The 21,512-nt window shown below is 33.9% G+C and overlaps 2 protein-coding genes across 2 annotated transcripts; one reads left to right on the plus strand and one right to left on the minus strand.

Moving 5' to 3' along the window:
- Positions 1 to 2,180: 2,180 nt before the first annotated feature.
- LOC140778781 (disease resistance protein RPM1-like) lies at positions 2,181 to 9,255 on the plus strand. Its single transcript, XM_073123644.1, has 2 exons — positions 2,181 to 2,253; positions 6,328 to 9,255. The coding sequence occupies exon 2, from the start codon at positions 6,412 to 6,414 to the stop codon at positions 9,178 to 9,180; it is 2,769 nt and encodes a 922-aa protein (XP_072979745.1). The 5' UTR covers positions 2,181 to 2,253; positions 6,328 to 6,411; the 3' UTR covers positions 9,181 to 9,255.
- Positions 9,256 to 13,942: 4,687 nt separating this feature from the next.
- LOC140779067 (cyclin-T1-2-like) lies at positions 13,943 to 19,779 on the minus strand. Its single transcript, XM_073124021.1, has 7 exons — positions 19,641 to 19,779; positions 18,149 to 18,482; positions 17,250 to 17,331; positions 15,468 to 15,602; positions 15,212 to 15,387; positions 14,959 to 15,110; positions 13,943 to 14,830 (listed from the first exon to the last, which is right to left on the minus strand). The coding sequence occupies exons 2-7, from the start codon at positions 18,337 to 18,339 to the stop codon at positions 14,265 to 14,267; spliced, it is 1,302 nt and encodes a 433-aa protein (XP_072980122.1). The 5' UTR covers positions 18,340 to 18,482; positions 19,641 to 19,779; the 3' UTR covers positions 13,943 to 14,264.
- Between the last annotated feature and the right edge of the window lie 1,733 nt (positions 19,780 to 21,512).

The following is a 21,512-nucleotide window of genomic DNA, read 5'->3' on the forward strand; positions in this document are numbered from 1 at the left end:
AACAACTTCCGGTGGAGGTGATGAGAAAAGTCGTCGGTAATATTCATCTCTAATTCACATCGGCGTGCGCACTCTAGTAATTCATCGCTAAGGCAAACACAGAAGGAACATTATCTAGGAAGACACTCATATTTTATGACAATTTCCTATTTTGCTTTATCTAGCAAAGTGATAATGAGGGACGAGACAAATGGGTTGGTAATGCCATTTCTGATTCGAGTTTGGATGAACCTCGACAATTTTGCTTTCTCAAGGGAGTCCGTTGGGACTAGGTATCCCACTCTTTCAGCTACAGTACGGGCATTGTTAGAGGAGAGGTATTCAAGAGAGAGACCATAGAACTAGACCCAAAACTTCACGTGAGATAAAATCTAAAGATTTCACTAGCTTGATGGGTTGAAAGTAGGCAATGGCAAATATGTCTCTATTTAAATACCAGGGAGAACCATACTAAGCCTTCCATCTATCAATCTCTAGTTTGAAGCTATTAAGTAAAATTCTTGCCGACTTCCATAAACTCAAGCTTGCCTTCTACATTCCAGGCTTTTGAAAATGCCACCTTGAGACTTACTGGGTTATGTTACTTGTTGGTGATGAGTTGCCTACAAGGCACATGTTTGGCTTTCTTGAGATATACTTTCTCCATCTAGAGAGAAGACCTCCATCCATACTATTACCCATGAGTAGGTTGGAAAATCTCCCTTAAGAGTTCATCCTCAGTGGCGGCCATGGTTGGACGCATTAGGTGGAGAGAGTATTTGTTAGTACAAGGTGAGAGGAGTGGGGAGGAGAGGAGTGTAGCACTGAGAGAAAAAGATAACCAAGAGAGGAGAGGGACGCAAATGGTCACGTTGCTAAAGGGAGTAGAAAGGTATCTTGCACGAGAGATAGGGAAGACTCTTTATATAACCAAGAGAGGAGAGGGACGCAAATGGTCACGTTGCTAAAGGGAGTAAAAAGGTATCTTGCACGAGAGATAGGGAAGACTCTCATGAAGAGAGGAGAAGCTTGTTGGTATTCGGCATTTGATCAGTCCAGTTTAAAGCATTTAATTATAGTAAAACATTAAATTGAAAGAAAGCTCGACCACAATCTAATGTATGTTGCATAATTAGTAGTGATTTCTCTATAAACATGAATTAATTTTCTATTAAACCTATTAATTAATTTTTGGGGGCTATAACAAATTAGTTTAATTATCATATTCTAATAAAAAAGAGTCTCTCTCAACTCTCTCAAGTTAAAAAGCCATTCGCTTCTATCTCTCACCAACTATCACCCAATGTGACTCAACCATCACTAACAAGGCGATGACTCGGACCTAACAACGTCGCTACCCAACTGACACTAGACCATTAACTAATGTGGCTGCTTGACCGACGATAATGCTTTCAATACTCTGCGACCTAACCACTATCTATCATCATATTAACATTGACTCATCTAAATCAATCAATGCTCAATGTTGAACCACCGCCTATCATCTATCTGATGCCATCAGCCTAACCCCATCACCTCTCATAAAGCCCAACCGCCATTCTCACATAATTCAGCCAAACACTGATGTTTGTTAAAAGGAAGAAGAAGAAGATCAGAGAGAGAAAGAGACAGACTTTTAGCTGGCATAGCTACGAGAGTTCAGAGTGAGAAGGCTAGCATGGCAGAGAAAACCTAAAGAAAAAAACCTTAGCTGACATGAAGAGGAAAAAGAAAACGAAGAGGTGGCCACACACTATTGCAGTTACTCCTTTAAATACTTTAATCATGCATATTTCTTTGTAGATATATAGAAGTAATTTGTTCATATCTAATTGTTCCTAATCCATAGGTCTCCTGAATCGATCAAGCTCAATATGTACGAGAGGGCTCTGATTTGATAGATACTAACTATCTAGTACCAACAAAGTAATCCAACATAGAGAAGATTACTTAATTGAAATCGATTGATACAGGGATACCGAGTCAAAGCCAAACGTTTGGCCTTTGAATTTCTTAGTTACAAGCAAAGGAATTAAATATTTCCATCCACCTACTATCATTTTTTAATTATATAAAATAAAAAACCTAATAGTAGTTATCTGATCATCCTTAGATGTGGAACAACTATCCCCACAAACTCCACCCCAGGACATGTATAAATAGCGGTTCAAGCTACTCAATTTTGGTCACGATCCTGAACAAGAAAAGCTAGGAAAGGATATTTTCATTCATCTACAGGTTATCTGATCATTACTGTGCCAATTATAATAAGAGGTATCCTACCATCTTTTTTTTTTTTAATTTTTTTGTTATTTTCCTAGATCCTATTTTTCTTCAAGTTGAAATGAATATTCCACGTACGTTCGTCTGATTCAATTTCTTGCAAGCTCATTTATCTCTCGCTATCTATTATTACTTCGTTTTGGAAGGACAAACTGAAAAATTAATTTGGGGTTATTTGGTGGTGTGATGTTTTTATGATCCCGCATCAACGTATGTTTGAATACAATATTTTGATTATGGATCATCTTTAATAGAGCTTTTATATACTAATCTAAGTTAATATGTTGTATATTGGCATTCACTCAATTAAAGTGAAAATTAAAACACAGTTCCTCCACCTTTAATAAGAGATACCCTCAATCCTGAGAAATTTCTTAAGCGTCCATTTATTTTTTATTATTACATTTTATTTTAAGAGTCGTTTTAAATATTTCTTTTAGTTCAGATATTCTATGTTAATAATAAAAAATTTAAAAGTATATATATATATATATATATATATATATATATATATATGAAGAACTATGATACTTCAGGAAGGCTAATTATAATTATCTCATATTATACTTGTCACTGTGTTACTTACTCAACTACCATGGATGCCACTGAAATATACTCTTTTAGAATTGTCGTTATGGGTAATTTTAATATAACATTTATAAAATATTCTAAAGAGATGGTTCTTAAAGTTAATAAATATATGTAGAATGGAGTGTCAATTATTTATCATTGATTTTGTCTTGTATATAGAATTTTCTTTTTCTTTTGCACTAATGTTATCAAACAATATTAGATAGCTTTTGAACTATGTTAGACAATTTATATAAAGGTAAAATTGTCTTTGTAAATCTAAGTTCGGTTTAAATCATCATTGATTAGATTTAACGGATAGAATAATATTTTTGAAGGAGTTTGTTGGTGACAAAAATATTTTGAAGTGGAGAGGCAATTAGAATAGTATCTATCTTATATGAAGTACTCTATCTTAAGATATTACTAAATGGTTATAGATAGTAGGTCTTATTATTCCTATTCCTACATATTTTCGTCAAACTGTTTACGTAATTATCTGGGTTTAGTTTAGGTTTTCACATTTAATCCATAAGATTTCATATTAGCTAGTCGTTCTAATACTGTTTTTAAACATACACTTTGCATTATCCATGTACACCTTCAAAACCATGAGAAATATTCATATATATATCTTTTTAATAAAAAATAAATAAGTAAATATACAGATTTTTAAATTAAAAATAATAATAATTCAGAAAGTGTACATGTGGTAAAAAAAATTGTAAAAATGTATATAAAAATCAGTGATAATTTTTCAATGACCATCATAATTTTCAAGTAGGTATATGACATTTTCAATGGACTTCAGGTAGGTTATATTAACTAATGACAAATAAAGGGAATCTCCCTTTTAAAAGGTTTACTCACACCTAGAGGGGCCGGCTGCACCAGGTTCAAGCCGACCATTTTTGGCCCGAGCTTAAATATTTGTTTATAGCCTGACCCATAAATTACTCGGGTTGAACTGGGTTCGAGCCGAGCTAGAATATTTTAGCCTGTTATCGCCTACTAGCCCATTAGATATTGGCCTTGAGTTAGGTATAATAGGTATAACATAATAGGTTAAATATAAAAAATATTATATTTTACTGGGTCGAATTTAATGCGTTTATATGAAGACAGTTTATTTTCTTTCATGAGAACATACTTATATATTAATATATAGTTTACTAAATCAGGCTTGGGCCGGACTTTAGCCTGATTAAACCTAGGCGAGTTCGAGCTGGATTTTGGGCGGATCGAGCCGAGCCTAATGATCATGTTTACTCACACCTTAGTCTATGAGCAAACCCCTAAACTACTCATTATTATCCTCACCTTTATTCTCTTCTTTTTTCTTTTTTTTTTTTTTGGAAAATGCAGTATCTCTTACTAAAGTTATAGCAAAAATTGACCCAACCCAATAATCCAACACAGTACTTGAATTTTAAAATGGGTTTAGGTTTAGTCTAATGGAATTTGGGTCAATCTGTCTACTCTGATTATTAAGCGGATTGTATTCGTATTTATTACATCAACCCGATTAACCCATTTATGACCCGACCTATCATCCCATTTATGACCCACTAATCGATTTATGACATGATAACTCGTTTATGACCCGATCAACCCCTTTATGACCCACTAGCATGTTTATGACCCGATTAACTCCTTTATACCAAGAAAATATTCATTTAATCCAAATAAACTTGTTTAGAACCCAAATAAATTTATTTATACCTCAAATAATTTATCAAAATTTGAATATTTTGTGCCACCTAATAACTCATGTCTAATAACTCATGTAACCTGTTTAATAAATGAGTCATGTTCGTGCTTAAAAATTCAAACCCATTTAATAAGTGGATCGTGTTCGTGTTTACATTATTATGACCTGACCTAAACTTGGCTAATATCACCTACATCCATATGCACCTTAATAGTTTTTATAAAATAACACCCATAGCGATCGAGAAAAAAACCTGCTAATAAGAGGAAACATAGGATGCCCCGACCATGATGAGCTAACCATTTAGCGGATTTTTTAGCATCTATCGGGGGGCATGTTTAAAAGAGATAAAAGAGAAGAAGGGGATCTCCGAGGTAATGTCTCGTAAAATATGATGAGATTGCTCTAGGAAGGTCTGCGGAGCCGGAGTTTTAATTAAAATAATGGAGTTGCTTTTGATGATGACCTAGCATAGGTTTTCCTACTAGGCAAAATAAATAGCTCATAGGACCCCTCAGCTTTAATCATAATCCATGGGCAAAGGGAGGTGCAGGGCTTGAGCGAAGAGTTTTGTACCATAGTCACCATGGAGAATGAATTCGGCACCTGCTGCTAGAGGGTCAAAGGTAGATGAGCCATCTACATAATTGTAACAAAAAGGGGCATAGTGAAGGATCCACTTAGCATCGGATGATCTGGGTAGCAATTTGGGGAAGAGAAAGTGAGGCAAGGTGAGTAGGAAGTAGGCTTTTTTTTTTTCTTTCAAGTGTTATTGCCATATTGGATATAGTTTAGTTGAAAATTTGTCTAGGTAAAGATGATTTTGAAATATCAAATAAAATTTAAAAAAAATAATCTAGAAAATGTTGTTCAAATAAAAACAGTCAAGTAAAAGCAAAATATAATATACAAACAAGTAACATCTTACATTAAAAAACTTTTAAAGCGAGGGTGAAAACTACAGATTCTATCCGTACACTATAAGCTCTTATAGGTATAAGATATACTTCTAACCCATTCCACATCTCAACACCATAGCTAATAATTGTAGTTCTTTTTGCTCCGTGACACTATGATTAGCTACATCTTGTGCAACAACCCGCTAACTCTACTAGAACTCACAGAGTTGAAACTCCCATGTCTTAGTACTCTCTCAAGTTGCTAATGCTGATGGATAGATACAAAACCTCTAAGATTTTCAAGTTATAGCTCTAGTGATAAAGTATATCTTGGACAAAAATTCTCTCACATTTTTGATAAAGCTCTTAAGGTTTTGATGTCGGGCTAAATGAAATAATTAAGCCTTCATTTCCATTATATAGGTGATAAAAGCCACTTTCAAACGGACTAGAAAACTCTTGAATCTCTTTTAAATCCTTTTTCAAATATGGCTTAAAAGTTTTTAGAATTGTTCAAGCGTTCAAATAGATTCATCAAGCGAATATTTAGAACAAGCACTCTTCATAAATTTGAACATTACTATTCATAGGACATCATATGTTCATCCATCACTATTCATTATAATGTTCATCTAGTATTATTTATCTGTTTGAATTCATTAATAAATTTAGCTTCATTTTACATCCACTTTTTATTGAATATTATGCCACAACTCATCTATGATTAACTAGAAACAACTTTGTTTGATAATGAAATTCATTAATTGCAAAACTAACATCAAATCATATCTAGTGATATAATAACTATGTACCTCTTTATTAGATGTACCTACCTTTGCAAAATCTGTAAATATGAAAATAAAGCTGATTGATTTGATTTAGCAGAAGAAAGAGAGCAAGAGCAAGAATCTCAGAATCAGAAAGTTCATATCAGTATTAATTAATAAGAATAGATCGAAAGAAGCAAACATGGCAGAGGCTGCAATTTTTCTAACTCTTAAGAAAATTAGTGTTGCTTTGGGACAAGAAGTGCTAAACTCGACTACATCTTTACTAGCATCAGAGGTTTCATTACAGGCAGAACTCCCAAGTAGCATGAGTCGCATACAGTGTGAACTTCTTGTCATGCAGAGCTTCCTAAGCCATGAAAGGGACCGCAACCATCAAGTCCTACAAGTTTGGCTTGGGCAAGTGCGAAAGCTAGCATCCTATATTGAGGACATCCTAGATGAGTATCTCTATTTGGTAGCTTGGCAGCAAGGGAGTGAATCAGATGGTTATGTGGAAAAGATGCGAAAGAGGCCACGAACTTTGGCTGCATTTCATGGCATTGCTGATAAACTGAAGGATGTGGAAGCCAATCTTATGCACCTCTCACAAATGAAAGATCGATGGATCCATATGGCACCAAATGAGAGGCTTGGTAACACTTGTAATTGCACTAGTAGTGAGAATCACTCGGCAATCTCTGCTCATTTCATTGATGAAGAAGAGCTTGTGGGAATTGATAAAGACAAAAGAGTATTGACTCAATTGTTAGAATCTAAGGAATCTGCTCTCGTTGTACTATCATTATGGGGTATGGGGGGGCTAGGTAAAACTACTCTGATCACCAATATATACAAAAGGGAGAGACAACACTTTGATTGTCATGCATGGATTTCTGTCTCGCAATCATATAATATTGACGATATATTAAGAAAATTGATAATAAGATTATATGGGAAAAGGAGAGTTCCTGTTGGCACCCAGAGCATGGACACTAGAAACTTAAAGGAGAAATTGAGGGGATTTCTTGGAGAGAAGAGATACCTAATTGTATTGGATGATGTATGGAGCCCAACAGTATTTTACAACCTAACTGATACCTTTGTAGATAATGATAAAAGAAGCCGAATAGTCATCACGACTCGAATTCAAGATGTGGCATCGCTAGCGCATGACGGATGTAAGCTGGAACTTAAACCTTTAGCTGAAGATGACGCCTGGGATCTGTTCCGCAGAAGAGCCTTTAGGAAGAATAGGAAGGGGCAAAATATATGTCCTCCAGAGCTTGAAAAGTGTGGTAAAAAGATTGTCACCAAATGTCAAGGGTTGCCATTAGCGATTGTGTCGATTGGAAGCTTGCTGTCGTTGAGACAACAAAGAGAGTTAGAATGGAGACGACTCTATGACCAACTTAACTGGGAGTTGGAACACAATCCTAATCTCGATCATGTGAAAAACATTCTAAACTTAAGCTACAATGATTTGCCAACTTATCTCAAGAATTGCTTCTTATATTGTAGCATGTTCCCAGAAGACTATGTGCTAAAAAGGAAGAGGCTTATCAGGCTATGGATAGCGGAGGGGTTTGTAGAAGAAAGGGGAGCCAAGACAACATTGGAGGAAGTTGCAGAGGACTATCTCAACGAGCTAATCCATAGGAGCCTACTGCAATTTGAAGAAAGCAACTCTTTTGGTAGGATAAAGGGTTGTTCTATACATGACCTTGTCCGTGAGCTGGCTCTCTCTCTATCAAGAAAGGAAAATTTCCTTGTGGTGTACAACAATCATGAAGCTCCAGTGACAGGTGATGCTCGTCGTCTATCAATACTCAATTGCAGCACCACCAATAAATTATCCAACATAGATCTGCCAAGACTCCGAACCTTAATTGCATTCGACACTACTATGCTCTCATCCTGGATACTCCCTTCTATGTCATCCAAATCTAGATATATTACAGTGCTAGATTTATATGGCTTATCGATTACGATTGTACCTGATGCAATTGGGGACTTGTTTAATCTACGATGCTTGCATCTTAGAGACTCAAAAGTGAAATCACTTCCAAAATCTATCTGTAAGCTGTCTAACCTCCAGACACTAGACCTCCATAGAACTGAGATGACAAAATTGCCACTTGGGATAGTAAAATTGAACAAGTTGCGGCACTTACATGCTTCCAAGGTGATTGATGGCACAGCTAGAATCTTCAAATGCTTTACTGCCGTGCAAGCACCAGAAGGTTTTTGGAGTCTGAAGGAGTTGCAAACAGTCAAGTCAGTGCAAGCCAATGAGGATTTGGTAAGACGATTAAAGGACATGACTCAACTAAGAACCTTCTCCATCTACAACTTGAAAGGCATCCATTGTGAGCAGCTATGTTCCTCTATATCAAAGATGCACTTCATCTCACGCTTAACTTTTCACGCAGACAATGAAAACGAGGTTCTCCAATTAGAGGGGTTGAATCCCCAATCTCTACATCTCTATAGACTTACTCTAAGAGGGCGTCTGTCAAAAGGGACGTTGAATTCCCCCTTATTCTGTGGTGATCAGCAAAACAACAACCACCACCTTAGGGAGTTAAGCCTAGTATGGTGTCAGCTAGAAGAAGATCCGATCCCATCACTTTCTCGGTTATCAAACCTAACAAGACTTTTCCTTCGAAATATGTACAAAGGGAAGCAGTTGTTGTTTCGTGTTGGATGGTTTCCCAACCTCGGGTTTCTTGCCATTAAAGACTTGCCGCATGTTAATCATGTGGAGATAGAGAATGGAGCCATGGTAAAGTTGAGAACCTTGGAACTCGACAACTTTAAAGAGCTAAGAGATGTCCCACTTGGCATTCAGTTCCTCACATCCCTCCACCATTTGTCCTTCCGCGAGCCACACCCTGAGTTGAGAGTGAAGTTGCTAGAACTTGATGAGAAGTGCAAATTTCAACACTTCGACAAGATTCATATCTGGTAAATATAGCATACTATACAAAAATGAAAGTGTCAAGAGTTTCCAACTTCGAATCATGCCAAAAGCATTTGCATATCATCATATTAGTTTTTCTTGATTATGGACTTTATTGTATTAATTTTAATTTTCTCACTTCCTTTAATCACGTTAGAAGATGATGAAAATGATCGATTTATTTATTTGATAAGAAAGGGGCATTTTAGCCTGTCTAACAAATTTAAAACATAATTTGATAATTTAGATAGAGTAATATTAATTGAGATGAAAACTCTAACAGCTACATTTTAGTCATAGGTAGAAAGAGTAAAATAAGTTATACAAGAGGTAAAGAGATTTTATGCATGGTTCCCAAAATCAACTGATCTCGAATCAAATTGGTTGATCCGAATTGGAGTTAGTTATAGTCAGTTTTAATCCTGACCTAAAACTAGTCTTCGATCTAGGATCAGCTAGTTTCAACCATATCAGCCAAAATTCAGCCAAAACAACTTTTTTGAAAATATTCAGGTCGAATCTAAAATAGGTTCGACATAAAAGAAATTAATAATTGATATCCTTAACTGTCTACTTTTCAAGTTTTTAATTTTTATCCTCTATCTCTCATACACATTCTCCTCCCAACCCTCGCATTTCACTAAACTCACTCAACGATCGATCCAGTGAGCTCTTTTAACTACTTTGCACTATGGTGAACTAGGCTGAGCGTCTTCATCACACTTCTACAACTATAATTTATGAGCATAAAAATTTATCAATTTAGCTTAGAATTCCATCATAGTTTTGAGTGAGTTTTTTTTTAAAAAAAAAATTTTAGGTTTCATATGCGAATAATTTTTATTTATTTTTCTAAATTTAAAAAAAAATTTACATTCTAAATCATATTTAAAATGATCTATTATTAAAAAATAGTTGAATCCAATACAACCGATATAGCTAATATAATTAATTATATATTATTTTTTCAAACGGCCAACAATCCAGTTTCAAAACTTTTAACTTTATGCATAGGTACAAAGAGACGAGGGATCCACCACAAAATATAACTATCCTAGCAGTCAAATATTAAATTCTAGGGGTCCACCAAGTTTTTCTTCTCTTTCTCTTGAATATTAAACTTAATTTTCTATCAACAAAAACTAATATTAGTTTAGTCTAGTTTGGATGCTTAACTTGTCTAATGATGCCAAAGGGCAAATCAACAATGATTATTATGACAACTAAATTTCTCCATGACTATCTACTAGTCAATATATTATTCCGGCTGCAATTCTGGAACAACTATAGAAAAGAAAGATATTTAAATAAGGCATTATTATCATCCTATGATCCAAAAATCTAAACCTCCTCAACCAGACAACCACCCCTTCTCCAATTTGATTAATGTGGAGTTTGATTAGAAATTCTACCGAATTATTTAAGTAATTTTAATTACGGAATTAAATAAACTATAATCTAGAGATAAAAGAATGACTAGTCTGAGTCAGCCAATATGAAAATATTAGTAAAATCACAATATTGGTAAGGGAGAGATTGTAAGTGCCTTACTTTTGCCATGACAAATTCATGGACAAAATTACTTATCATTGAGTTATACAATCAGATTCAAATCGTATGATCAAGTCACAAAGCTTACGGACTAACAGAACAAGGAAAAATAACGTGCAGATTTTAGGGCCTCGTCATGAGAGAGAGTTAGCAAAAGATAAGTTTAGATTCTAAATCGGATTTGAAGTTTCCTTTGGAGATTTGTCATAACATGAATCATAGATATTCTCCCCCCTCGATTTAAGAGTTTAAGAGCCAAAGATTGAGTAACTGATCGAAGGGAGAGTATTAGAAATTTTTGTTCTCATCTTAAAAGAGTTCTCTAAATTTCATCATAGAGTCATATACTTATCTAGTATAAGGAGAGCTAAATTACATATCTGATATCTTATACTGCAGTTGAGGATGTTCCATATGCATCGGAGGAGGAATGTTCATCCACATCTACCATTATACGTACAATTGTGTTTGAGAATTGATCTATCATGTAATATTGTAACCAAGTTGTTCATTTAGTTTGGTCTTCTTCCATTTCTTGGATCATTGTTTTTATATGGAAGTATATTCCACAACTTGAAGGTCAACATCATCATCCTCATCATTCATGCTTTTAATTTGTTTATCTGAAAATAACATCTCATAAGAATAGTCACTAAATAACATGAAAATAATAAAGGCAATATATTTATCCTTTTTCAGAAGAAGATCTAATTTTGACTAAATCACCCCAATTATCCTCATTATCAACTAACACAATATGATCCTTAATAAAACTCACAAACAAGTTAAACTTATGATGGAAAAATGAAGGTAATAATGCTCCCAAATTCTATATCAAATAAATCAATTGCTCTTAAAAAAAGAAACCCATCCTAATACCAATTTAAAGTGTTCAAGGGAGATGTAGGAATCTTAGACTAATTAGGCATAGAAGATATGGAAAACCAAACTCCGAGTGGAAGAGAAAGTTAAACAATCAAATCAAAATTAAACTAGAGAGGCCTAATCCTTTTATGTTTACAAAACTGATTTTGAATGGAACTTTGAAAACCAAAGCTAAGTAAGAAAAGTAAACTCGAAACCTAGTCGGATTAAAAATCTAAATGACTACGAAAATATGAATACTAAATATTACTCAAACTAAGAAAATAAATTGAATTCAAGTAGGAAAGTGAAAACCAAGTAATAGTAGGAATTAAAAAATTGATAATGAATTGGAAATGTAATAGCAGGGCAAACACACACCATAATATTTTTAACATGAAAAACCTTTCTCATATGGAGAGGAAAAATTTATAAATCTGATTGAAGTCTCAATATCAATCTATTTCACACTCAATCATAAATACAATTTATTTACAATCACTTATCCCATAATCTGAACAGACTTTCGTACTTGAACTTCACGCTTTCGTAAACTAGTTGGTGAACATAAACTACTATTATCCTTGACTTGAAGTGGATCAAATTCTCAAATTCCTCGTGTCAGTGTAGGTATCAATATTGATGACATTCATTCAACTCCTTAAATTCCTCACATTTTGGTAGAAAATATCTTCTATGAGGAAATTTAAACTCATAAATGATGAATTTGAAGCTCGTTGAGTTCTCTTTGTATGGATATCCTTGCTAAATGATATATGACTAGCACTCAAACTTTAAATAAGTGTGAATGATACCTCTCGAATTCATAATAGAAAAATCACTAAAGGTAATACCAAAGTTCAAAAGGTTTCTACACTTCTCTTTGCTATCTTGCGCAACTGGTACGAATCAACCTCAAATCAGTTCACACCAAACTTAAGTTAACTTCGAAATTTTCTTTCCATTGTTTGCTTTTTCTAAATGATTTCAATTCTCAATATATGATTCCAAATCAGTTTTATAAGCCCAGTAATTAAGATTAGGCTTTTTTTTTTTTTTGAATTGAATTTGACCGTTCAATTTTTGACCTTAATTCGGGATTTGATTTTGCCATATTTCCTATTTGATTTTTGACTTTAGTATAGGTTTCCTATATCTCCCTAGAAACTTTTATTCATTTATATAGTAAAATTATCCATAATACAACCCTTCGCTGTTAGCCAGTCAGTTGCTCTTATTAACTTTGAAAGAAAAAAACACAACTATTGAAGAGACAAAAACAAAGAATATCAAACAAGGTGATATTTCATACTGATTCTATCTTGACTTATGAATGTCCTAGTAGAGAAATCTTAATCACAATGGATGATAAAATAACTCAACATTACTTACACAGTATACCTACATTCCTTTGCACCAAATTTATTGTTAAGGTAAAAAATCAGATAGAAAGAAAAAGATGGAAATTCTAAGAGGTGAATATAAACATAGAATGACACAGTGTAAACGCAAATTGCCGTAAATTCCGTGATGCATCAGCTTAATCCTACAATTTGATAATCAAACAGAGAGCAATAAATAACTCCAATGAATCGACCGATTGATTGATTGAGCACACTAAAACTTCATTCTGAAACCCTAATCTGATGCATGATTCAGTGAATGTATAAAGTTTCCTATTTAGGGATTTGTCTGAGGGAATGTATCTTATCCCACATTTGAATTGGTACCTATGAAGCACAATTAAATATCTGGTTCTGATGTTCGTCTATCACCACCATTCATTCTTAAAATGCCAGAGCTACTAGTATAAACAATTTTGTTATTAAATCTACCAACACCAATATTCAAGTTACACTATAAATATATTCAATCTTCATTGATCAATTTATATCCTACACAACTTTGGATATTCAACAGTAAAGAGTGATGAAAATCAAAGTCATCACTCTATGTCATTACTTGCATATAAATGATTTATCAAACTAGTAAGCAATATTGATACACATAAACACAGACAAATGATAAAATTTAGTCTTTGTTAATACATTTTCCTGTATGATAAGACATACAAAAGTAGTCTTGACAAACATTTCATCTGATTCCAACCAAGCACAATTTCATGACCCGCAAGCAATAACGGTAACTGCCCCTTTTGCAGAGTTGATTGTACTTGACTATTCTTCACAACAATCAATCATTTGTTCCTTTCTTAGCTTCTAAGCAAGAAGACTAACTCAAAAGAATTTGCAGAAGACATATTAAGATATGAGAATGAAGTGGGCTCCAAACCGTACCTCCAAAACTATTTTTTTTCCACTAAAAATTAAATTTTCAATTACTAAACTGTGGTGAAATTTACAAATCTTGAGGTAAATATGAATAAAATTCTTGAGGTTAAAATACGGCAACAATGGCCGTGATTCATAAATACAATTACCAAAGAACGAATGATCCGTAAAAGATCGTACGACAAAATCTGTCATGGCTCCCTTAAACTGTATATATTTAATTAAAAATGATAAAAAGGAGAATTCCCCTACAGTTTCTATGCTCCCTTTGACGAGTAATATTTGCACCAGTTGACCTATGTCGCTATAAAATATCAAGCCAGCAGCAGACTTACTCGATCCGAGACAAAGTGAAAGATGACAGAAAGTACAGGTTACAGCAATACTTCATTGTCTTTGTTTCTTGCTAACAGATTCATCACCAAGAGCAATCCCAGCTTCTAGAGCTCTCTGAATCCAGGCATCTTCGCTGGAGTCATCCACCGGAGACATGTGCTTACTAACTTCTCTGTGCTTTTTCCTCTTCCTTATCAACTCCTTGATTCTGACTATATCTACTTTAGCAGGCTTATCACCCACTTGATCAGGCTTTGTGCTTGTTTCTTTCACATGTTGCTTAGATCTCCTATCTGCAGTAGTACTTGTGGAATTTTCACTGTCTCTTGGTTGGCACTCAAGTCCTGAAGTGTCATCTCCACAGAGGTGCTTGCCATCATCCTTCCAGCTGCTACCAAAGTTCTTTTCGGAGTCGACAGGCCCACAAATCCTAGCCTCTACATCAAGATCATGGCTTGAGCTGCTTTGCAGAGAGTCAGGCCTACTCAGAACAGAGTCCGGACTGCCAGATGTCTGTTGTTTTGCTTCCGAAGGAGCTTGGATTGGCTTACCAAGAGGATGAGCAAACACAGTTTTTCTTTTAAAGCCAAGTAGCTCTGTCATTTGCTGGATTGCAGCTGCAGTAGTAAATGAATCATGAATCTCAATGAGAGATGATGATTGTTGTATTCATTAAGCTTTATTCAAATTGCAGAAAAACAACTTCAAGAATTTACAAAAAGAAAGAAAAGGAAAAAGAGCTTACCTTGTAACTGTTGAGGACTAACATCAAATTCATGCCACCAAACATATCCCCTCTCAGAAGGAAGTCTGATATTATGGAGCTTAGCAGCAAGGAAAAGGGACCCAGCAGCAATGTAATGGGGTTTATATTGCAGGCACAATGAAGTCCGAAGCCTTAATATACAAGCAAAATAGTACTACTTAAAAGTACAACAGAACAGAAAACTGTATCACAAGGGAGAAAAAGAAGTGAAGGAAAGGCACATATGACATACCAATCATTCACAAAATTCCACGCTACTTGTCTCACATCCTTTTGAGTAATCCCAAGTTTCTTTAAAGCACCAAAAAGTGGCTTGTAAGGGTGTTGAACTTTGACATCAAACCGAATGGTTGTTAGAAGTAATCTCTCCCCAATCAAAATTAGTGCTTTCTGCTTCTGAAAAACATCCTGTTCATTGAACCAATGTAATCAGTAACAAGAAAATGATGACTCTACAATAAAAAAGCTGAACAATGACAAGTTTGTACCTTCTGATAAATTCTCCGAGTGGCAACAGGATCCTTTTTGTAAATGGTTTCATAGGCCACTCTAACAACATAATCTAAACCACAGGGGGTGTCTTCAACCTTGGAAGCTAGAAATATGCATACTGTTGCAATAGTCTGGGGAAAAAAGAGACTGTTAAATAAAACTACTGAATATAAAGAAAAAAGAACTTTAACTCTTGTGTATAAACACTAAAATATCTCATAAGTGACATCCTAACATGACCATATTAGCATGATCACATCCCTAAATAAGTAGTATCTCTGAAAATATTAAAGAAATAGAAAACTTGTATTAAACTGGTAAGAAAAATGAGGAAGCAACTCATTCAAAAATGTGCATCCAATACATGGCTCAATATTTAGTATTCATTGGGAAGCTAGCTTTAAAAGATAAAGCAGAAAAAAAAATTTATTGGAGTTTGTAGGACCACTACATTCCATGAATATCATAAAGAAAAGAAAAAAGTTAATGATAAAGGACAGAATACATCATGGTACTTACTGAATAGAGTATTAATAAAAGATGGCTCCATCAGAATTGTAATATTCGATTTAAGGTAAATTTGCATCCCAGATCCATGATTGAAATTTAGTAAGTACCCTTCAAGCGCAAATCCCAAATGAACTTGAACTCCGCACAACATAGTGGATGTACGGTAGCATATATTTTCACTATCCTGATATCTGCCAAACCTCTTCAGACATAACACTACGCAATCCTTGACTAACCAAAACTTGGTATATAGTCAGGGAAAAGGGTCAATATCTGACAGGAGAAAAGAAAGGATAAACCCTCAGGAGAATCTCAAAAATTTCAAAGAACATTCTTTAACAAAAGTGGGATCCTATGGTATAGAGTTATCTGCACACTCACCTATGCAATTTTCATTAATAAAAGATTCTTTCGCAAGAGTTTGTTTTCTGGTCAGCAGAGTGCATGCAGCATGACATGTCTCATGCAGATAAGTTGCTAACATGAGAATGCTACAAGATTGACTGTACGTATAATTATATCTGGCCGCCGTCAATACCATCTATCTGCACTAGATTCCACCTCTCTGTGTTGATTCCAGACTCTGCCCCTCCCTTCAATACCCACAACCTCCCATCACACCATTGCAATAGAACTAGAGTTTCTTTTTGAGTAGCAATAATGGGTAAGGAGAAGATTCAAAAGGTCTAAATTATGTCTTTCAAAGTAGTTGCATTAGAGCAATCTAGATACAGATTTTCACCAATCCCAGATCAGACCCAAAACCTAATCCCAAATGCATGTCTTACCAACCCCGCTCATGGCGGCCCCTTCTTTTCCCCCTTCACAGAGGTGACAAATGCTGCTAGAGGCCCATACCATTTTCTTTAAACATTCTCCTACCTTGTAAATCTATAAAATGTGATGGATGCCTCTAACAGAAGGTCAACAAGAAAACCTTGTAATTGACAGTCTCTTCCTACATTTTCGGCATCTTCATTATCTTTGTTTCCTTTCTCGAGGAAGGTTGGTGGTTGGTGGGATTTCAATTACCATTTGGTGCATATGCATAAGTACTAGGATAATGCATAAGTACTAGGATAATACATAACAACTATCCAACCACCGAAAAAATAAAAGCAGCATTTCAAATACTGAAGACAAAAGAACTTAAAGAAAGGAGTGGTTAAGTCTATGAGTCAACACCTTATAGGTAGAATGAAAGCTCCTGAACAGAAAAGGGTTAGATTTCTCTAGAGAGAGAGAGAGGGATGAATGGTGCTCCATACCTGCCAATCATTTTTTGCATGAGACTGATGGAGATAAAATCGATGGCAAAACATTACTGCTGTCGCAATCGTTACCTGAGGTCTGCAAAGATAATTTAACAATTAAAATTCTCACAGAAAAATAAAAGGCATGGTTGCTTACACAAAAGAAAGAAGTATGATATAAGAGATACAAAATATGCACTAAAATATCTCCTAAAATATACATATACATCTACATCCATATCAACCTCCAGAAACTGAATAAATTTATATCCAACAAGAATGCATGCAAAAAAATGTTTATTATCAGAAGAAAAGATGACAGACCAACAAAGCCAATGTGCGACAATGTAAAAGAGGTTGCATAGGCCAAGCACAAAATGGAACGAAGAGCTAAAAGTAGTGCCAAATCAGAAATAAAGAACTTAGTTGAGACTTCTATGCATATACAGGAAACAGGCAAATCACAACAAGATGCACAGTGAACCAATTCCTAGGTATAACAGCCCATGATAAATCTCCATGATTCTCTTTGAAATTAAAAAAGTATTAAAAAAAGTAAAATAGGGCCTATTCAAAATACTGTGTAATGAAGCAGTTTGAGGTAAAAGGTTTTCCTCAGAGATCAATTTTGAAGGACCAAGAAACTGACAAAGTCCTTAATCCTCTATGCTTCCACATAACCTAGCTAGCAATTAGGATACACATAATGTCTAAGCACAGAAAGCAAGTGAACCTATAGATCTTGTGCAAATGATCCAAAAGAAACCATATTTGCTAAAAATTAAATGATTAAATAATCAAAATTTTGGATCCCTGCAACAACATATGGTAGATTCATATAATACAACAGCCATGACAGTGGAAAAAATATCACTTGCTCATGCGAATGAAACAAAGACAAGGAAAGTACATACAATTTAAGCCTCATGCCAACATCTCGAATGAATAAACAGTATAACAACCGAAGTTCTGACTCTTTCTTTAGATCAATGCCATCCTTCCTGGAAGGGGATTTATTCTCAATATCTTCTTGACTAAAATACCAAGACCGCATGCTCTCACTAAACAACTCATCTGCTATCCTGGTATCTCCATCCTTAACCATTCTTTGATAAAAAGAGGCCCTAAATGGTTCTGTGAGTGCTGTTATTTGTGCTCCCAGCTGAACAACACACTATAGATATGCTTTCTTCTTTGGTGATGAGAAGTACATTCTTTCACTTGCTTTTTGAGGTTGCAGCCAGCTTCCTGCAGATCAACAAAAGACAGTTTGATTAGCAAGAAGTTAACAGCGCAGTATGTTATGAATAATAGTTATAATGATAACATGAACTGGGCAACACAAATACATGATTATTCAAAATAAGAAAATGGATATATTATACATAAATACATGCTGAACTCCTCATCTCACATCCTTAGATCATGAAAGTCCCATTATAGGACACACTATTAACATGCTTTCTGCAATATATACATTCAAAAACATGCGCATACACATGCATATGTACATACTTGCATTAAATATATATATGTAAATATATATTGCCAAACTCCTCATTTCTCACATCTTTGAAGGTCGGATATTGGAAGCCTCATTATAGAACACCAAGTTTCATACTTGTTTATCACTCAGTAAAAACTGACAACAAAGAATCTTATAGCGACCAGCAAAAGAAAAGATCATACAATTGAACAACAAATGTTTCCATGTTCTGTGATATAACAACATGACTAAAATGTCAGCACTGAACCGTAGAAATTGGAAGAAAAATTAACAGTTCCGTGATGTCTAAAATTTATCAGCTGGAGAGATATTTGAATTCCAGATTACCAATAAAATTGTATGAAAAAAAAGAACGAATCTACCCATAATGCTCAAGAAGTTAGAAGTAAGAAATCTCAATTTTTACAAACAGAAACTTTAAGCATATGAAGATCAAGACACCAAACCGTGCAGGATTCTCTCTAAGAAACCAAATACAAACTATTATCCAAGAAAAAAAAACTAATTTCTTGATTTATTGGTAAACTTCACAGCTTGGTAACATAGAGAACCATAAAAGTTGAATTTCATAATCACGTGAACAATGCAAACATATTACTAAGGATCACAGCCAAGCATCTCCAAGAGATGGAAGCATCAGGACCACATGACCTTCAATTGAAGAGAGAAAAAAAGAAGAAGCAATCTTGGTCGCAAAATCAAAATATCCTAACCAAATTTCCCACAAACAAAAGATTCTAAATAACATGAGCTACTTCTCGCGCTGGATTCATATAAAAGAAAGAATCAGAAAAAGAATTGCCCTAATTTTTAGGTGAAACCACCCGTTCACGAATTCAACAAGAAAATTAAACAAAATACGTGAGAGAAATATCGAGACTAGAAAGCGAATCGATTACCTGAGGTAATCGATAAATTTGACGAGGCCTCCTCTTTTGCAAGCTATGAAGAGCGCCGAGGTTGGAGTAGAGCAGAGAAACCCTAGCAAACGTCGGGGGCGAAAGATACGAAGGGTAGGGAATATAAAGTGAAAAAAAAATATATCTCTAGTTATATATATATATATATATATATATATAGATATAGATATATAAATCAGTAATATATCGTCTTTTCCTAGTCGGATAGGCAGGGAAATTTAAAAAGAAAAATAAAACCCATATATTAACTTGAGAATTTTGCCTCGGTAGACCTAAAAGTAGGTTTTATATGGAAAGAGCATTTAATGTCACTTTGTCCTTTTTTCCAAAAATCAAATAATATTTTTCCAGAGAAATCGATACATTTTGGGTGATTTGCAACAAAAATAATTATGAATTTCTTTTTTGCGCTGCTACCTATTTTAGTTTACTCATTACAATTTACCCATTTTATGTATAAGATGATTATAATACTCTAGTATACTTTTATAAGTATAACCATGCTCACCTTCAGTGTGGCATTAATTGTTGGTTTTGTCTTTGGAGAGAAACTACTAAATAGTACTTAGATTTTTTTTTATTCATTTTTTCTACAGCAATAAACAGTAATTATAAAGTGAGATGTTCACTTTAGATAAAATTGAGGATTCAAATAAGATTTTGGATAAAGTATTAATTATAGATCTTTTACATAGTGGATTGTGGGATTTATTTTTTGTAGAGTATGAGAATTAATTACAAAGTTTTACACTAATGATATTTGTATAAGATGATATAATTAGGTTTCATATAGAAATTACAACGAAAATTATTATTGATAGAGTTGAATCCAAGTGAAACTACAATTGCTCCAGAAGTTGTATTTGAAATAATTTGGATGTTATTTTATTAATTATATGTGTACAATAGTAGTTTATTTATTGAAATATTTGTGTACACTAATAATAATCCATACTATCTGAATTGTTTGTATACAGCAACAAATAATATTTCTAAAATGTTTGTGTACAACAATAAATAATCTAAAAGTTCTAAAATAGATTCCGTAGTTATTAAATATGGATTCTTAAGATACTAAATTGAGATTCCATAGATAAAAACTCAAAATGTGCTCTATTATAAATAGTATGACATATTTTAATAAATCATTTCTTAATATAGTAATTAATAATACATTGCATACATATTAATTGGTTTTCATAGTTCATTATATAGGAGAAGAATAAAAGTTCCTAATGAGGGTATAACTAGAGAAAGACAAAAACAGTCTTTTAATGCTGCAGTCTTGGGTGAGATAGTTATTTGGTCCACTTAAATGAGCAGAAGATGTTTTAGGTAAAGCTACAATGAAAAACTAAACTGGGCAATGAGTTAAAAACATAATAAATAGTGGTTTATAGTGCAAATCACTCATATATTTTTAACACAAAAAATAAAATATTATTTTTCTTCTTTCTTTTCGCATTCTATCTAAACAGACTTGTCATTATTATCTTCACAAATTATATACAAGCTTACAAACCTACTTAGTTAGTCTTTTTATTTAAGTAGAAATAAACTGTTGCTAAATAACTGAATAAAAAATATGTTCACTATGTTGCTCATATGTTTTAAATATGAACTCTGATTAAATTTTTATATGTCTTAGAGAGTTATTCAGTTCTCAACAATTTAAAGATATTTATTTGATAAAGCTATAAATGATTGAATAAGATTTCTAAGGTATATATAATAATACCGATCGGAGTTCACAGAAAAATAAAATCAAAACTGTGAACAAGAATTAATTATCTAATTTATTTTAAAACCACTCTTGACAAATGAAATTATAAATTAAGGACTAAATAAATT

Source organism: Typha angustifolia, chromosome 15 (assembly GCF_048772165.1).
Source record: "Typha angustifolia cultivar Huaian chromosome 15, ASM4877216v1, whole genome shotgun sequence".
Lineage (NCBI taxonomy): Eukaryota > Viridiplantae > Streptophyta > Magnoliopsida > Poales > Typhaceae > Typha > Typha angustifolia.